Consider the following 14,769-nt stretch of genomic DNA (forward strand, 5'->3'; position numbering starts at 1 on the left):
GAAACTGTGTCTGTGGCTCTGTGTAGAATATCTGTGTTCTGTCTCGTATCGTGTGTGTATTGTTTTGAGTGTCGGATTTGTGTGTATGTTGTGTTCTGCTCTATGAAGACGGATAGGTGCAATATTTGCAGTGTTAGGTATCATGTTAGTTTTTTTAAAGTTTAGAAATGGATGTGTTATGAGCCAGCTTAGCTATATGCGTTTGTTTCGGATGGTTGATAAGTTTTTTTTTTGGCTTGACGTAGGTCTGTGTGATTTTTTAATACTTTGCTTTCTCAACATTAGTGCTGAATTCAAAATTATATTAGATTCATGAAATATTTGTAACTGGGGTTCAGGACGAAATACTGTAGCATCCAATTATGGGAACTTTGCCACATAATTATCGTCAGTCATCATCACGTTTGTTATATGGGGCTCCCATATAACAAACGTGAAAACGTGATCCCGATCCCTAAAATGTATATTTTATTTTCAACATTTTCACAGAAATACTTATCTGTCATGTTAGCTGTCTAAATATCACTATTCTTGAGGTCCAGCTTGGTGACAGACAGTCAGACGGAAAGCCTAGTCCCTGTAATAGGATCCTGTTTTATCCTTTGGGTACGCAACCCTAAAAATCGATTTCTACTCACCTCTCCAGGAAACGTATGATGGTCTATCTGATGTTCAGAGCCCCTGTTATCTTCCATGCCATAGTGGAAGTAGATCTCCTCGAACTGGTAGCGGTATGACAGTGGACCCCCGCTAATGTTCACCTGATGCTTCGAGTCCTTCTCCACTCGGAAGACCAGGGATTGGCCTGTGTTTTGGAGAACACCGCTGACCTGGGGATGGAGAAATTATGTTAGTGAAAAATACTAATGGTGTCTAAGGCCGATTTTTGGCCACGGCCGCTGTTCTCATATACGAAGATCGACCAGCTGCGCAAGACATATTACAGTGCATGAGCATTTGCGCCTACACAGGTGCACTCACTATTCCTTCACTCTCATAGCCCGATGGGACGGCAATCCGACTCGACTGGACAGAGATCAAGAACAGGGCCCACATTATAAAATAAACAGTAGTTAATGAAATAAATGATTTGACTTTGACAAACGCCCAAAATTATTCTCTAATTAGCAAAACTGCCTTACCAAAAGCCATTTAAAATGGGGACAAAGAAACCTAACACCCAAATAATAATGAACAAGAATTGGAATGAATCACAGCAGGGCTCGTATCAATCAATGGTCGCTCCTTGATTAGAAGCTACCAACTTATGCTTTGAGTGGAGATGATATATTGCTAGTTGACACGCGAACTACCAAGATCTAGGAGTTATGGAAGTGGCTATTTATGTTTTGTTTATGGGTAGGTATGATGCAAATGAAAATTATTTTTATGAAATGAAATAGTAATTCAGTTACGCATTTATGAGATTAATGCAAGTAATGTTTGTGTTTTGTAGGTAAAAGTGTGCAGATAAATTGGAATTATAGGCTTCTGTTTATTGATTCTGGTTTAAATCATGTCTTCTTAAAAAATAAATTATTAAAGTTGAATAGTAATCAATTACGCATTTTTGTGATTAATGCAATTACATATTTAATGGTAGGTAAAACTGAATAGATAAATTTGAATAACTCAAAATGTATTCAGTTATAGGCTACCTTGTATTCGATTGTTTCTTCATTAGGTGCGTGAAAAAGTGGTCAGCAGATAGTAAGCATACCTAATAATTTTATTACTTTGAAAACCTAGCTTATAAATTGAAAACTTACCTCCCGCTATGTAAGGTCTACTAAACATAAATTATAACTGCAAAATGCGCTTCCACTGCGTCAAATAGTACGCTTATCGGATTTTAAAGTCTATTCCATTTATAGAATGTCCGTGTAATTTGGTTGAGGGAGTGACTTGCCTTCTAGATAGTGTTTATGTAAGAGATAGGGACGAACATTTTTGTTTAATAAATTACTTTAAAATTGTTACTAACAAAAGTGCTGACTGACGGTGCTATAAGTAAGTTACGCTGTAAATCAGTACTTCTGTAGTTTTTACAGGGAAATTTGTATCCAAAATTGGCTTTGATCCAGCACAAGAATTGAAGAGAAAAACAATCAAATAATCAGTAAATCATATGAGAGTAATTATATCAAATATCATATATTATATCAATTAGTAATAGCAGATAAAAATCGAAACTATTTTTCAGCCTTTGATCTTGAATATCTACACCTGAAACAAAATTGTCTATCTCATACACGGAGATTATTGCCTTGCAGTACTAGATCATAAATATAAATTGCTTCAAAATATTGAGTCGAGACACTGTAAAAGTTCTTTCAAAAGTAGACTAGTTTTCGCGAAAATTTCAATAGAACTGTATCTAGAAAACATATATAGAACCTACCTACTAACACTTTTTTTTTGTTTCAGCTGAGGAAAATGCCTGACGCATACACACACCGCCCGGGGAGACGGTGAGGTTATGTGGGGCTTGCACCCACTAAAAACATCAGCTTTTGTGCCGTCTTCTGCCTTTTAGAGAGGGGCCACGAGAACCAAAGACGACTTTCGTGACAACTACCTACTAACACTGCTGCCTCGTTGATAGTAGGTAGTCGCTTACCAACTGAAATTTGTTAAGCACGAGGTATCGAGCTTATTTCCCTGGTTGTGTCTACATATCGGGTGTGTCGTACCTAATCACATATATTTGTAAAAAATTGAATTGTAAAAAAAATAACCTAATCCATTCAGTGGTTTGGCCAGAGGAGTAATTTCACGTTTTCATAATTTACACAATGTGTAAAGCAGTTATAGAGTTAGGAGTATCGAATGTTTTGACCAGTTGACAGCTGGCAGTGTTCAAGGGAGAATTTCCATTCTTTGTAATGACTGACTTATATTGTGTTCTAATTCTCGCACATTTTTATTCTATTTAATATGGTTGAAAAATTCATTTTTTTTCTTTGTGCTAATCGACATGTATTAACCAGTATATTAACGTACCTATTTAATTTAATGTGATTAGATATGACACTCTTTGTTTTTCAAATTTGTGGCTTTTAAAAATCTACCACTTAGCAACCCGGAGTCTGGAATTTGTGATTGATACACCCGCGCATCGGAGAGCACGTTAAAGTCGGTCCTGCGCCTGATCTCTCTCCGGTCGTGTCGGATTAGCGTCACATCGGGCTATGAGAGTGCACTTGTTTCTGCGCAAATGCTTGTGCACTGTATGTATATGTCATGCGCACTGGCTGACCTCTTCAGAGTGAAAAGTGGCTGTGACCGAAAGTGGTACTGGACGCCATATTAGTACACATAACTAAACATTATTAGACACAATGTGTACGATGTTATCAAACACAATGTTATTATTTTCACATGTTTAAGCCGTTTTGGTCGAAACCTTGGGACCATGGGGCCCAAGTGCCCATAGACTCTTTCGAGAAATCAGCAAGCGTTTAGTGGAATCCACTCATGACCAAAAGACTGGCCCATACTTCGGTCAAAGGATATGCATTGCCATTCAGCGTGGCAATGCAGCCAGCCTTTTGGGCAGGATACCCGCTGACAGCAATGCGGATGAGTTTTTTGATACATAGTTTTAAATTTTAGTTTTTCGTAAATATGTAGATTAGGTAGGATATGTCGGTTTACTAGAATAGTTTTTAAACACACATAACTACTACATTGTTTAAAATAATGTTTCGTAGATAATAATAGCTTTAATTAGAAGGACTTTCAATGTCATAGTTCAAATGAAAAATAACATAATTTTTCCACGAAACTGAAAGATTAACGATGTGAACGCAGACAAAAGACGACACTATTTTAGTTTTTATACTAGAATTTTAATATGCAGAACGACCTTGCAAAGGCAGCTAGGTTGAATTGTTATTGTAAAAAAATACTTGGTACTGAAAAACACTGATGATTTTCTGATAATCTGCCTTTCGATGTAGGTACTGTAAAACCTTTTAAAAAGAGCATTATTTTTTTAAGGGTACCTACTAATTCAAGATAAAGCATAACTCTAAACTAGAATTTACATCCTTTTATCATCACCATATCTAAAAATCACTATGCTTAAAAAATACGTCTTTTCTCATTCTCAATTTTACATAAGGCGTATGGAAAGTTCGAAAAGTGTGTACAGAGACTGAGTAGGGCAAAATCTAGTACTTTCTCTATAAAATAACAGTTCTTAATCACAGTTATGGAAAAATTCTTGGTTGCCCAGTGGGTAAAGAACCAACCTCTCAAGTATGAGGGCGCGACCACCATTGTAACTTTTTTAAGTTTGTATGTACTTTTTAAGTATATCTTAGACCACAATAACTGTATCGGGATGGCACGTTAAACTGTAGGTCCCGGCTGTCATTTAACATCCTGGACAGTCGTTCCGTGTAGTCAGAAGAAAGTTAGTCTGACACCAGTCTAACCAAGGTATTGGGTTGCCCGGGTAACTAGGTTGAGTAGGTCAGATAGGTAGTCGTTCCTTGTAAAACACTCAGCTGAATACGGTTAGACTGGAAGCCGACCTCAACATAGTCCAGAAAAGGCTCGGAGGATGATGACTCACAGTGATGGAATCTACACAATGCAGCTTACATTTTCCAAATACAACACAACAACAGAATTTCCCCAAAAGGGTAGCACACACTACCCATATCTACTACACGCTGCAAAAACGCCACCGATAGCCCGATAGGCTATCGCGGGCCGCATACATTAGCATCGCATTGGGCACGCTTGTAATTCACTCTAAATGAATAATTCCGCACGAATGCTTACTTTATTCATTAGATATGCCATCGAATTAGCCCTTACCTATGTATGTATGTTAGCAGTTTTGATGTATAATTGTAATTTGTACTTCATTATAGAACATCATTTTTAATTTTGTAAGTACAGTAATAATAAACAGAAAGTTATATTGGAAAGTAACATCAATTCTAATTAATCACTAGTCTTCTCCGTTTCTCTCACTTCGTCCGCGCAACCCTCTTATTCTACTCACATAATCTAGCCATATATAGGAATATACGTTACATTTAAATGGCTGCAATAAACAATATAAATACAGAACTGGACTCGCTTAACGTAGGCAACTCACATACCTGTAGTCCTGAAGACTGTTTGACATATATAAACAACTTAGATAGTAATGTAAAGCTCTTACACTTAAATATACGCAGCATAAATAAAAATTTTGATCAGCTACAAGCACTGTTACAACTCACTGAAATGTACTTTGATGTCATAATCCTTACTGAATGTTGGCTCAGCAAGGTTACAAATGTCCCTGTGCTACAGGGATTTCAATCTTATTCCACCAAAGTAAACTCAAACCAAAATGACGGGATCGTAATCTACATAAAACTAGGTCTTCAAGCGACTGTGTGGGAACCTAACTTCTTAGGGGGTAACTGTCTTGTTTGTCAAATAGACAAGCAACAATTTACATTTATAGGGATATACCGCTCCCCATCGTATTCTTCGAAGGAGTATTTCGATAAGTTTCTAGTAGAGATGGGTTAATACCGATATTTTCCAATATTAGTTAATATGAATATATTCATGAAGTAATATTATGATATTTAAACTAATACATAGATATCAGTGATATCGCATATTATTAAACAGACACATTAAAGAATATTAAAGATTAGGAACTGTTTGTTGAAACAACCATATTAGTTGGTTGATTCTATCATCTTAAGTTCGGTTATACTAATATGCGTCAACGTTGTGAGTCTAATCTGTAACATATATTAGAATATAAACAAGTTCCTATTATGTTATTCACATCTTGCCATTTCTTGAACATACTAGACAATTCTGAGATTATATTTAGATTATTATATTATAGATAGTCAAAGGTAAAGGGTAAATTTAACAAATACAAATCAATCAATCAAATGGTTTATTGACACCATTGACACGTACAGCATTATTTGTTGACGTGTAAAAACATCAATTTTTTAACTTTTTCCGACGAGAGACGAGTTCGTCGGTCTGAAATTAATTCTCCAGATTTCGAGAAAACTCTTTCGCACGGCACTGAAGTAGCAAGCACACAGCAATGCCGTTTAAAAACCTTGCTTAAATTAGGGTATAAGAAATAGTTTTTTCGCCACCAATCATTGGGGTTTCCAGTACGAGGTAACAATTTGTCATTTAAAAACCGCTGCACTTCAGCTGTTGCTATAGCTGTGGGCGACTCAAGTGTGTGCGTATCTTCAACTTCTAAGTCCGCCCAAATATCAATTATTTTATATGGTTTAAGAGTAGGCTCTTCAACCGTTACAGTTCGAGGGTCAGGTGACGACGGACATTCCGGATTTGGTCTTCGAGCTTGATCCTCTTGAGCCCATTGCCTATTAATTTCAATAACAGCGAGCTCTATTACTCTTTTTTTTGCGGTTTCAGCTTTGGATGAATCCATAAAATATGCCATTTTATACCGTGGATCCAAAAACGTTGCCACGGCAAAAGTTAGACTATTTTCCGTATTTTTTAGGCGAGTTACCAATCCATGTACAATTCTGTTGCACACAGCTATAGCATTGTCATGTAATGTATGATCATGTGCTATATTAATAGTGTAAACATTGTTTAATAGCCTGTTAAAAATTATAACCAAACTTCCCGTTAGGTATTTTTCACCACTTATCTGCACAGTCACTTGTTCCAGCGGTTTTAAAACTGTGCATAAATCTTTGCACATTTTCCACTCATCTGCAGTGATATTTTCAATGTTGGTACTGCTCGATGAGTCTAAAATGGCTAATGTACTTGTCACGGCTTCTTTTAATAATAATGCTCTTTCGAGCATGTGGAACGTAGAGTTCCATCTAGTCGTGACGTCTATAATCATTTTTTTAGGATTTTTTATATTATTGTTAAGTTGATATTTTAGTAATTTTTCAACTGCAGTGTTACTTCTTCTAAAATGGCTAACTATAATTCTTAATTTTGCTAAAAAGTTTTCTATTTCGGGGATTTTTAAGGCATCTTTGGCTATAAGGTTGATAGTATGTGCAAAACATCCAAAGTTTTTTAAATTTAAGTCTCTAATGCAATTTTGGACATTGTGTGCATTGTCAGAAACTACCAATTTAATTTTATTGTTAAGGTTCCAAGCACCGATGACCTCATTTAACTCCGCGCTCAAATTAGCTGACGTATGCGGACCAGATAAAACACGACATTGAAGAAGAGCTGTTTGTAACGTAAAATTGTCATCAATGTAATGCGCTGTTACTGCTAAATAGCCTTCCTGTGCGCGTGATGTCCAGCAGTCTATTGTGAGACAAGCAGAATCGACACCAGCGAGTTTTTCTCGGATCTCAGTCGCACAGTTGTGATAGTCTGCATCTAACATATTATTCGATACGTGTTTTCGACTTGGGAGTTGGTAGGCCGGGTTTAATTTTGAAATAAAATTTTTGAAATACTGGTCCTCAACAATTGAAAATGGAAGAAAAGTTTTATTAAACAGCAACATTAAGGCATCGTCTATTTCTTTTCTCTGTTTAATGGAAAGCTTCTTACTGTTCGTAAACATTTTCATTGTTGACTGTATTCTGTTAAATGGTTGCTCATACGTTATCTGTGTGGTTGGTATTGCCGCTGATTGTGACGATCCAGATGGAGCAACAGCATCAGCTGAGGTAGATGCACATGCCTGCTGACTATCGCAGCTGGCCTCAGTCTCAGTTCCTAGAACTATTATAGGTGGTCTTGCTGGATTAATTTCCGGTTCCTGCTGTCTAATTTTTGATGAGATTACCGGAGCCGTTATTAAATGTTTGTTTTTCAAATGTTTGTTCAAATTGGAAACAGTTCCTTTAAAGCTAAGTTTTGTTTGGCAAATATTACATTTGGCAATTTTTTTTTCTTCTGAATCTACTTTGTAATAATTCCAAACTTCACTAACCCTAGCACGCTTCATGTTTTGTTTTTTTTTAAGGTGTTCTTATGTCGATAATACTATAAAATAAATGTGTCACTATTTACTATCTGGTACTTAAAAATGTTTGTATAGTAAGTTCAACTCAGTCTTGCGCGCGGCCTTATGTGTGGGTAACCCTTGTAGGTACATATACAGTGACTTTGTGTTCGTGACAAGATTTATTGTCCGCGTACCCCGAGCTAGAAAATATGTAAATAGTATTTAATTCATCTTAGATATTTCACCTCATTTATTTCTTAGATACTGTCAATGTCAATTTGAAAAAAACGTATGAGAAAATAATGAAAAACTGTAAAATGTAATAATAAAAAGCTTTGAATGTTGTTTCATTTTTTGAAACGCTACATGACTCCTTAAACATTTTCTCCGTGAAGAACTAGACATTTTCGTAAACGACTGTCCATAACAAAAAGTGATAAGAACACGAGATTCTCGACCGAGCTGCTCAGCCGACGTCACTGTCACACGAATGAAAGTTGTGTATTTACAAGCCGACGCACACATAGGGCCGCGCGCAAATCTGAGTTGAACTATCTATATCATTATACACTAGATATCAAAGTTATAGGTTCTTGAATAACACTGTCTGTAGGCACTCAAAAATGTAGCTATCACTATACTTTAAGTAACAAAGTTTTAGATTCTTGAATAACACTGTCTCTAGGCACTCAAAAATCGCCCACTCCTACCAAAAGTCTCTCTCCATTTCTCGCAGTGTTGCCAACTCTATATTAAGATTAGGTGTTACACAACGACTTAAAAAGTGCTAAACGTTGACTCGATATATTTGCTGCCAAATACTGAAAAAAAAAACATAAGAATGTGTTGCATCCACATTCTAATGTAACTCAAAAAAAGTAAATATATTTGAAAACTAGCTGATCCCGCGAACTTCGTATCGTTTAAACCTTCCCTGGACCTCTACAAACATTTTAAAACCAAAATCAGCTCAATCGGCCCAGCCGTTCTCGAGTTTTAATCAGACTAACGAACAACAATTAATTTTTATTTATATAGATTATTATAATATAATAATATAGATAAAGACTTCACTTAAAAGACTTAGTTACCAAGTTATAAAATCCCAAAAAAAAAAGTGAACGATATGTATGTATTATGCGACCTATGTTGAATGATCAAAGTCTACGTAGAATCAATATTGAGTATTAGCTTATTAGAATTCGTCGGGTTTCTGATCTGATCTATGGGCCGTGATCATTCATTCTCCTTGTACGAATACGAGCTGAGAGTGAGTGATATAATATATTATGCGACCCATGTTGAACGGTCGGTAGACACGTATTACTGAATACGAAGTATCAGCATATTACAATTAGTCGTATTACTAATACATGAATATGTTCAATATTAGGATATTTTAAACGAATACTAATATATCGGCATCACCCTTAGTTTCTAGACAGTTTAAATAGCGTCTACTCCAATATCTCACCGTGTCGAAACATCGCCTTAGTTGGGGATATGAACATAGACATAAGACCTTGTAATAGAAATGATCGGAGTCTCAATTACCTTGTGCTTAATACCTCACACGGACTGCTTCCATCTCATCTCTTCCCGACTCGGCTTGAAAACTGTTTAGATCATGCGTTCGTAAAAACAAACCTACCCGTTATTACTCTGGTCCTAGATTCGCATATTACGGACCACAAACCTGTCCTTGTCACTATTAATAATGCAAATCCTAAGCGTAAATCCGGCTTCCTGTCTTCGACCATAGATTACGATGCTGTCAAATTGCAGATTGATAACACTGATTTTTCAATCATACACAAAATAGTTGACCCAAATACAGCGCTGAATACTTTTATATCAATGGTAACGTCTGCTATTACCGTACACACAAAAACTACTCAAATCCCTCGGAAATTAAGAACTATCAAGCCCTGGATAACACCAGGACTTCTGAAGTGCATCAAAAATCGTGACAGATTACACAGTCGCTCAAAAAAAGACCCGCACAATATTATACTTAAGACTACATACACGCGGTATCGTAATTTCTGTAATTCTCTACTTCGGAAACTAAAAATTGCTTACGAAAAAAATGAACTCGAAAAAGCCAGAAACAACCCAAAAGCCCTTTGGAACACTATAAAAAATATTACTAACACAAATAAAGCCATAACAAGCCCTGTTGAACTCCTGAAAATTCACGAAAGCCCCAAATCTTCAATAAATGAGGTGTGCAAATTCTTTACTAATGTAGGAAAAACATTAGCGAATAATATTTTATCACAAAGTCACATAGTGTCTCCTAGCCAGGCACGTACGCATATTGACCATTCCAAATCTTTTTCCCCCATTAACTCGCTTGCACTACTTGAGGTAGACGAGTCTGAAGTCGAATCGCTTATAGTGCAACTGCGCAACGACTGTGCAATCGGCTGGGATGGTATACCTCCCAAGGTGCTAAAACAATGCCGACAGACACTTACACGACCGTTAACTTACATATTTAACGGCTGTCTACGAAACGGTATTTTTCCAGCTGCACTGAAGAAGGCTATCCTTCATCCAATCCACAAAGGTGGGAGCAGAAGCTGTGTCAATAACTATAGACCAATCTCGGTTCTAACCGCACTCTCCAAGGTCTTGGAAAGGATCCTAAGTAGTCGTCTTAAGAAATTCCTGGACAGACATCACATCATATCGGATAATCAGTACGGTTTCCGTACTGGTGTATCAACTGAAGACGCAGTGCTCGATATGACACAGCTGGTCGCCAGGAACCTTGACAATAATATCAAAAGCCTGGGGATCTTTCTCGATCTTTCTAAGGCATTCGACACAGTTTCTGTTCCCTTACTTCTTGCCAAAATGGAACTACTAGGAATTAGAGGAATCGCTCTTCAGATCTTCAAAGACTATCTGAATGAGCGTACCCAAAGAACCAAAATTGACAGGTACCTAAGTGACGAAGAATCCGTATCTTACGGAGTACCCCAGGGAAGCATCTTGGGTCCCATTCTTTTTCAGATTTATGTTAACGACCTTTGTCATATGTCGCTTCCTAATTCCAAGATTTTCGCATATGCTGATGACACGGCGATTATCGTAAGTGGTTCGACTTGGGATGATATTAAAACCAGTGCAGAATCAGCCCTGTCAATGGTGATAAAATGGCTCAAATCAAATCTGCTAACCTTAAATTTTGACAAAACTGCCTACATCCCCTTCCATATCCGCCAAAACTCGGCTCCTCACAAGACCTTCTCCATTACAGCACACACTTGCTTTTCTTTAACTTCCCCCTGCTCCTGTCCATCCCTGACAAGAGCTGATAATATCAAGTATCTTGGGGTGCAAATTGACACGGGTCTACGGTGGGATAAACAAATTAACGCCCTAACAAACCGAATTTTGAGACTGATACACGTATTTAAATCGCTTAGGGAGTCGGCAGATACAGACACCCTTAAAATGGTCTTTTATGCTCTCTGCCAATCAGTAATTGGCTATTGTATTACTGTTTGGAGAGGCGCATCTAAAACCAGTCTGATTAGAGTTGAAAGGGCTCAAAGAGCTATCCTAAAGGTGATGTTACGGAGGCCTTTTCGATATGAAACTACACAACTCTATGCAGACTGTCAAATTCTAACAGTCCGACAACTGTTTGTTCTCCGGACTATTCTCAGAAGACACACAAGTATTTTACCGTCAAATACTAAGACTCGTACCACTATTATATCAGGCGCTCGACATAAAACTTCGTTTGCTAGACACCACTATTACACATTAAGTACACACATCTACAAAAAAGCAAATAAATATCTTAATATTATCGACCTGAACAAACATAACGTAAAAGCTAAGCTTACTGAATGGCTTCTTCTACAAGATTATTCCCAAACGGAGGCACTGCTCACATATATTAACTAACAATATCTTATTAGTAATCACACATACATAACTAACAACCCAAACACACCCACCCACACACCCTCACACACTCTCTCTCACACACACACACACACACATAACACTCACACACAACACGCACAGTCACATAAGGAGCTCTATTTTGTTTATTTAATTTTTTTTTTATTTTTATTTTTTTTTTTATGTACTCATCTCTTTTTGTTATATCAAAAAAAAAAAAAAAAACTCAATTTAATTACATACATTCTGCTGTTTTTCGCTATACAATAAGACGATTAGCTACAATTGTCAACCAATATCAGTTACGCTGTATAAATCTGAATTTGTATAAATGTTCCGCTGAAAACTGCCTCCTAAGATACAGGTGACCCTAGTTTAGGAGGCAGGGTTCTTATATTTTGGTACACAGATTTTCTTCTGATGTTTTGCATAATAAGTGTACTATGTCTCTGCTTAACTCTACAATGATTCTTATTTAGCTAAGGCCGAATCTGTAAACTTTTGAATAAATAAAATTTATTATTATTTATTATTATCTTGTATGTCTCTGACCGACCACGGGACTACAGAGTCCCGGATTTTTGGAAGGCGAACGTGGGGCCGAAGCCAACACGCTGAAGCCCTTTTGAGACAACTTTAATGAAATGGCGACACAAAACCGACGATTATCCCCGTATACACTATAGAAATGTACCCAAGGACAATCCCCGGTTCTGTGCTAAACTATTGCTAACTATGGATGAAAACTACTTGGGCTATTGTGATGGGATGCTAATGGACTAGGAATGGGGAAACTACGGGAACTATGGCACCTGCCGATGACAATGTATTAAATACATGTTAAAATGGCAGGTGGAGACTCGCCAACTCACTTACTGGGCCCCCGGGAATCAGTCACTGAAAAGCAACAAGAGGGCAACAGGGACATGAGCGGCTGAGAAGGGTGAGGATACCTCGGCGGACTTTAAACGCAGATCACGCGCTCCCTGTGGGTCCAGCATCACCGGCCCACTCGCCACTTACCACGAGGCACCTACCCTCCGAGCAGGACTAACCTTGCTCTAGCGACTCCACTCTGACCGGCCGATGAAGGCAAGCCAAGAGGCGGGAGACCTATCCCCCGTCATGCTTCACTCCGGCAAGCCGGAGGTGGGGGACAGTATACTCTCCCTGGAGCACTCGGATATATAGCCCCGCGGGGTCGCTACTCCCCGTCATCCGCCTCAGATGCCCTGCGGGGCTTTATTATTATTATTATTATTCATTATAATCAATTCTATTAGTAATTCTTCGTTAAGGCAAGGAGTCACTGAATTCTGATGTTCAAACGTATTTTTTTTTTTCATTTATTTGCTTCTTAAACATGGTATTTTTGGTGTTACATATAACATATAAAGCAATTTTAAGGCAAGTTGTTGGAAAGTTTTGGATTTACTTCATCATCATAAAAAACAACGTCGGATATTGTACATAATTTGTAGTTCAACTTCATTGAAAATCGTCCGATCACCATGTCGTCTAAACTAACCCTTAGGTACATCAACCATGTCCCTATTAGCAAGTAGTCGCGTTTTTATCAGTTTTAATGGATATTACGTGTAGCAATTACATGGATATCAATTAGTCTTTACGTGTAAATAAGTTGGTGGAACCAACTATAGGTAAACTAGTATAACCACGGAGAATAAAATGAGTAGCGGAGGTGCCATAACGAGAATTCTACTAAGAAAGCAGCGCGCCAAAATGCGGGTGAGCGAAGACGAGGAAAGTTACTCTTCTACGCCTTCTTTACCAAAAGCCGGTGACAGATGGCTCAAAGAACCCGAACGCCTCGTTAGTTCGCTCGTCACTGATCGTTTTGGTCATGCCCACTGTACGCATTTGATATATAAGAAGGTGCTTGACACCTCCGCTTATATTTTCTTACTGCGTGAGTATAACTGTCGGTTATATTGTTACCACGAGCCAATTAGTACCGAGGACACTTGAATTGGCACTGGCATATAATAATAATTAATTGGGCAATGTAACTTGGAGAAATTATGCTTATCTTCTAAAGTCTATCATCAAGCTCTTCGGTAAAAAAACTGTTGGTTTCTATGTTGGCGGTAAACTTAAAAATTACTGAACGGAATATCAGATTTCAACTGCAGTTTCATAAAGATAGTATCAAGACTAAGAGGTGATGATTTAACTCATAACTATGTTATGTCTATATTATGAACTTGATGTACTTTTATCGATTTTCCAAAGAATTTTGTGGCAGCTACGTACTACCTACTGCACAAAAAAGTTTTATATCAGATAGGTTAATCCATGAAACCACTATGTTGGAATTTCTCGTATATATTGTGAATTCCCACAAATCTCATACGCAGAAATGGACAGCATCCTACCACTGTAAAATTTTGGTACGAAATGCAAAATACATGAACTAGGTACCTATGTGTGTATTTTATTTATTATACAGGACTATTTAACGATGAAATCTTGGGACCATTTTTTGGACAAATTATAGACATAACTAAGTACATATATGGTTGGAAAAAAATTTTTCGAAAAGTTTGTTTGGCAGTAGATCTTAAACATTTTTTTACCCGAAGTCTTGCGCGTTCAGATAAAAAGTAGCCTACTTATTTTGATGTAATAGTAAGGTAAAACTGGCCGTTTTACATATAGTAACTGTTAAGGTAATCTGTGGTAAGTATTACTGCCAAGTTTCATCAAAAACGATCAAGTAGTTTTTTCGGAAAAGAGGAATAATCTATACTAATATTATAAAGCTGAAAAGTTTGTTTGTTTGAACGCGCTAATCTCAGAAACTACTGGTCCGATTTGAAAATTTCTTTCAGTGTTAGATAGCCCATTTATCAAGGAAGGCTATAGGC

The 14,769-nt window shown here is 37.3% G+C and overlaps 2 protein-coding genes across 3 annotated transcripts in view; both read right to left on the reverse strand.

Annotated features, from left to right (window-relative positions):
- LOC124635501 (carbonic anhydrase-related protein 10) overlaps nucleotides 1-14,769 on the reverse strand; it is a 118,673-nt gene that overhangs the window by 47,049 nt on the left and 56,855 nt on the right. For both annotated transcript variants that reach the window (XM_047171362.1, XM_047171361.1), the window contains exon 5: nucleotides 639-830. In XM_047171362.1, coding sequence (XP_047027318.1) covers nucleotides 639-830 — 192 coding nt within the window. The remainder of the gene's footprint in view (nucleotides 1-638; nucleotides 831-14,769) is intronic.
- LOC124635500 (E3 SUMO-protein ligase ZBED1-like) lies at nucleotides 5,910-7,991 on the reverse strand. The gene has a single exon (XM_047171360.1). The coding sequence runs from the start codon at nucleotides 7,955-7,957 to the stop codon at nucleotides 5,954-5,956; it is 2,004 nt and encodes a 667-aa protein (XP_047027316.1). The 5' UTR covers nucleotides 7,958-7,991; the 3' UTR covers nucleotides 5,910-5,953.

The sequence above is a fragment of the Helicoverpa zea genome, chromosome 13 (assembly GCF_022581195.2).
Source record: "Helicoverpa zea isolate HzStark_Cry1AcR chromosome 13, ilHelZeax1.1, whole genome shotgun sequence".
Classification (NCBI taxonomy): Eukaryota; Metazoa; Arthropoda; class Insecta; order Lepidoptera; family Noctuidae; genus Helicoverpa; species Helicoverpa zea.